This window comes from Sphaeramia orbicularis, chromosome 1 (assembly GCF_902148855.1).
Source record: "Sphaeramia orbicularis chromosome 1, fSphaOr1.1, whole genome shotgun sequence".
In the NCBI taxonomy this organism is placed as follows: domain Eukaryota; kingdom Metazoa; phylum Chordata; class Actinopteri; order Kurtiformes; family Apogonidae; genus Sphaeramia; species Sphaeramia orbicularis.
In genome coordinates, this window is record NC_043957.1 from 14,416,485 (window position 1) to 14,421,148 (window position 4,664).

At 37.6% G+C, this 4,664-nt stretch overlaps 1 protein-coding gene across 1 annotated transcript in view; it reads left to right on the forward strand.

Annotated features, from left to right (window-relative positions):
- The window catches only part of LOC115432208 (calpain-2 catalytic subunit-like), a 39,655-nt gene extending 35,116 nt beyond the window's left edge, over positions 1-4,539 (forward strand). The window contains exons 19-21 of the mRNA XM_030153120.1: positions 73-189; positions 4,241-4,299; positions 4,383-4,539. Coding sequence (XP_030008980.1) covers positions 73-189; positions 4,241-4,299; positions 4,383-4,406 — 200 coding nt within the window. The 3' untranslated portion in view covers positions 4,407-4,539. The remainder of the gene's footprint in view (positions 1-72; positions 190-4,240; positions 4,300-4,382) is intronic.
- The last annotated feature ends 125 nt before the right edge of the window (positions 4,540-4,664 follow it).

Genomic DNA, 4,664 nt, shown 5'->3' on the forward strand with positions numbered 1-4,664 from the left:
AGCCTGTTGGCATGTTAGTGTGTCTGTCAGTCCTCTGGGCTCCACAGTGACACCTTTTATTGTCCTCTGCAGGTTTCACTCTGAATAACACCATCTACCAGCTGCTGGTGGCTCGGTACTCGGACACCGACATGACCATTGACTTCGACAACTTCGTGGCCTGTTTGATCAGACTGGAGATGATGTTCAGTGAGTATAACACTTATAATGTCGATTCTCTGCTGACCTCTGACATCTCAACAACAACCTGACACAACACGGAAAACTAAAGCAAAGACAGATGAACGGGAAATGCCCAAAACCCACTTTTTCCGACTGTGGATATGTGGCTGCTTACTGCTTCCAGTTGATGTAGTGTTGATATACTGGCACGTGCAAAGCAGGGGGCCGGGGGGGCTTGAGCCCCTGCCGCTTTGATCCTCTGCCTACAGGTGCCCTTTTTACTCGTTCATTTTTTTATTTATTTATTTTTTTTTTGTGCAAAAAACTGCATGACTAAAATTTTTGTGACTAAAATTTTGATCAATGATAATAAATGTTAAGAGTGGTTTAATTTGGCTGTCACTGGACCTGGTCATGGTGCCCTCTCATCTCTGTCACGCCTCGCCCCTTCCTCCTGTGCAACCTTGCTTTTTAGTTGCAACACACACACACGCACACGCGCGCACATGTCATGCAGTCTGGAGAATGAATGAGGAGGAGGGAAGCGCCGCGATTCCAGGTACGTGAGAGTCCACCCCGCTATCTGCCCAAAACATTCACTTGTCGCTTTTGATCCTGGTCCTATTCTTCAACAACTATAGTTTTGGGGCCAAAAACCGATTGTGAGTAAATAATTCAATATCATCGTCACGTCATGGAATGAGCTCACAGACTAGCACACTCTAACAGCTGGGTGCCCACCTGAGTCTGAGTCCTGCTGAAGCAGTCACACATATTTGCTTCCGTTTTATTTCCATAAACTGTTGAGTTTTAGCCGCAAAATTGTTAACACATGGTAATAGTCCTCACTGGCTGAAACAGTCACTTTTTCTTCAGTTTTCTCTGTTTTTGCATAATACCTTTAAGTTTACTCTGAGCTTTAATGAACATCTACATGATCAGTAAATTAAATATAGGGTAAAGGAAGTGATTTACACTGAAAAATGCAAAACACAGAGGTTTTTATTATAATAGATGGTGATAAATCACATAAGAAATGTTAAAAAGAGAGAAAAAAATCATTTAGAAGCTGCCATAAAAGTACCACTGGGTCTTAATGGGTTAAAATGTGCTGAAGTAATTAAATTCTGCTAAACCAATATAAAATTGCATAAAAAGAAAACACATCCAAGTATTCTTCTCATCCAATACCTAAATCTAGCCCTTTTGGTGTACAAGAGTCATAAAACTTATGTAAAATCCCCCGACTCTTTCATCAGTGCCAACACTTTGACATTTCTGGTTTTGTTTCAGAAACTGCTGGATCGATTATCGTAATGTCCGTGTTCGCCTCAAACATCTTGAGTGAATCTTATTTGAAATAACCACAAACCTCCACAAATATTCCCATCAACCTGGTCAATATTAAATTATACAGCTATAAATACTACAGTATAAACTATTATTATCATCATGTAATGTTAAATGGTTTGGCTTGGGTTAACACTTCCTCTACATGGTTATTTCTTAACTGTGGAAAACCTAAATATCATCATAAATATGTCCTATAATGAAAAGAAACTAAATATTCAATGATTCACTGTAAAAGTAGGTGTAAAACCAGATGTAAAATGAAGGTATTTCTAGTTATTAACATTCACTGTCATGCTTTTATACATAATTTTACATCTGTTTTTAAGAATTTGTCTTGGACATACACTGCAAAAATCAAAATCTTACAAAGTGTATTATTCTCATTGTCAAGTTGTTCTGGTTGTGTTTGATTTTTTTTTTTTTTCTGCTGTTTGCCCCAACTTGAAAAAAAGGCTCAAACGTCTGGAGGAGGTTTGGGCAACTGGATTTCACTCAAAGGATTTCCAGGATGACTTTTCCTCTTTTTTTTTTCTCTTTTGTTAAATTTCAGAGGCACAGGTCTTGGATCTTTAGGTGAAAAAACCTTAAACCAATAAACAACACAAAACAAACAACAATTAATTGATCGATAAATACAAAATGCTATAAATACAAATTCACCATTATAGAAAAATAGATATTTACATACAGATAAAATACAACACAAAAATTGTTTAATTTAAATTGATTAACAAAAAATATAATAATATACAATATATAATATATTTACTAAATCTGAATAAATAGAATAAGCAAACAAAAAATCCAATTAATTACACTCAATTAACAATATTTAAATCCAACAAAATCACTACTTTAACTATAATTAACTGACATAATCAGACAGCTGAAAACCTGTCCCAGGCAATTTACATTTAAAATACAATCATATCTAATATAAACCACAAATAAACCTACTAATTAACAAAAAACCACCCACACTTTAAACCCTGTTTGTGCTCCGGCGCACTCACACACAGCAGCACATTAATGAGACTATCATTTGATTATTTGATTATCATTTGATTTCATAAATAGTCTCACTGGCCGCCCCTCCGCAGTTTCCAAACGTCTCTCTCTCAGCAGTCTGAAGTTTGCAATTGGAGCTGCAGCAGCATCTGCTCTGCCCTTTTACCAGTTGCTGCAGCAGTCTCATTGGAGACACCTGTAGCCTTTCAGCAGTGCATGGTGGCACAGCGCACAGCTGAACTCACTATGGTCTTGATTGATCGGACCTGCGCCGTGGCCTCTGAATCTCACACATTTTTTTTTTCCCTTTTCTCCATGTTTTCCCACAGTGCATTAAAACCAGTTTGACTTTACACTCATTTACTAGTCAAAATATCTCATCACACTTAAAATAAGACATAATCACCTACAGAGTAACTTGTAAGGGAGATAAAAGAACTTATTCTTAGACAATACGAGGGCCGTTCAATAAGTTCATGGCCTCACCCAGAACAGAACAACACAGACTGATAATTTATATTTTATTTTTCAACATAATCTCCATTTACAGCAATGCACTTGGTCCATCAATGTTCAAGCATCACTATCCCATCACGAAAGAATGTAACATCCTGTATTATGACAACCAGTATTTCTGGGTGAGGCCATGAACTTATTGAACAGCCCTCGTAGATCTAGAAAATCTTATTTCAAGAAATCTTACCAAGATAATTTTCACTTGTTCCATTGGCAGATTTTTTTGGTGAATTGAGCAAAAAAAAAAAAAAAATCTTGAATTAAGCAAAAAAAAATCTGCCAATGGAACAAGTGAAAATTATCATACTAGGATTTCTTGAAATAAGATTTTCAAAATCTGTTGTCTAAAACCAAGTTCTTATATCTCACTGAAAAGTTACTCTTTAGATGATTTTGTCTTATTTTAAGTGTGATGAGATATTTTGACTAGAAATGAGAAAAATACACCTGGTAAGATTTAGATTTTTGCAGGGTATTAACACACAAAAACTTCTACACATTACATCTTTATTTCCACTTATATAGAAACTGAACATCAAAAGAAACCTATCACATATTCTATGTGATACCATTTCACACCATTTTATTAAATATGAAAACAAATTCTTTCTTGTTCTTTAAAAAAAAAACCCATTTAATTAACAAACAAAATACAACAAACAACACAACAGTGGATGAGTATCCAGAGGATAATGTAAAATATGACGAAGGGTGGTTCAACAAAGTTCACATTTAGCAACAACCAACATTATTAATCCACAGCAAGTCAAAGATCTCAATCCCATTGAACATCTGTGGGATATTCTCGGTAGATCCGTGTATGCTAGGCGTCCAGCACCTGGCAACCGCCAGATGCTCATACAGGCCCTTCAGGAAGAGTAGGACAACATCCCCCAGACAGGATCAGGAGGTGAATCCAGAGTGTGCGCAGAAGGTGCACAGCCTGTGTTAGGGCTCAGGGAGGACACATCCAGTACTGAGAACATTGATCTGGACCATTTGGTCAGTCTTTGACTTGCTGTGGATTAATAATGTTGCTTGTTGCTAAATGTGAACTTGGTAATTGGTGGTTATTTGTTTTCATATGCCCTTTTGGAAGTTTGAGCCCCTGCCCCTTTATAGCTCTCTGCACGGCCCTGTTGATATATGACGTAACGTCTGATGTATGATGTAACCATGTCATGTCATACGTGTTCCACAGAGATCTTCAAGAAGCTTGACCCTAACGACAGCGGCTCCATTGAGCTCAACTTCGACACGGTGAGACAGGATCATGTGAACTGTCAGATCACATGTTTGTACCTGTCGTTCTGCTCTGACGGGTCTTTTTTTCTCTCCTGCAGTGGTTAAACTTCTCCATGGTCTGAGGGGACATCCCGTTTGCAGCCACCGCTCACCTGTTTACAGCTTCACCTGTTTACAGCTTCACCTGTTTGTCTTAGTTAATCTGAGATCTGCTCTTCACCAGACTGACCTTCAATAAACATGTACCACACTAAACTGGGCTATTGTGTTTACTGACCCTGTATAGTTCACTGACCTGGGATCATGTGTAGTTCACTGACCCTAGATCATTTTCCTTTTCCAAACTAAGACTAAGAAATGTGACACTTTCATAAACTGGT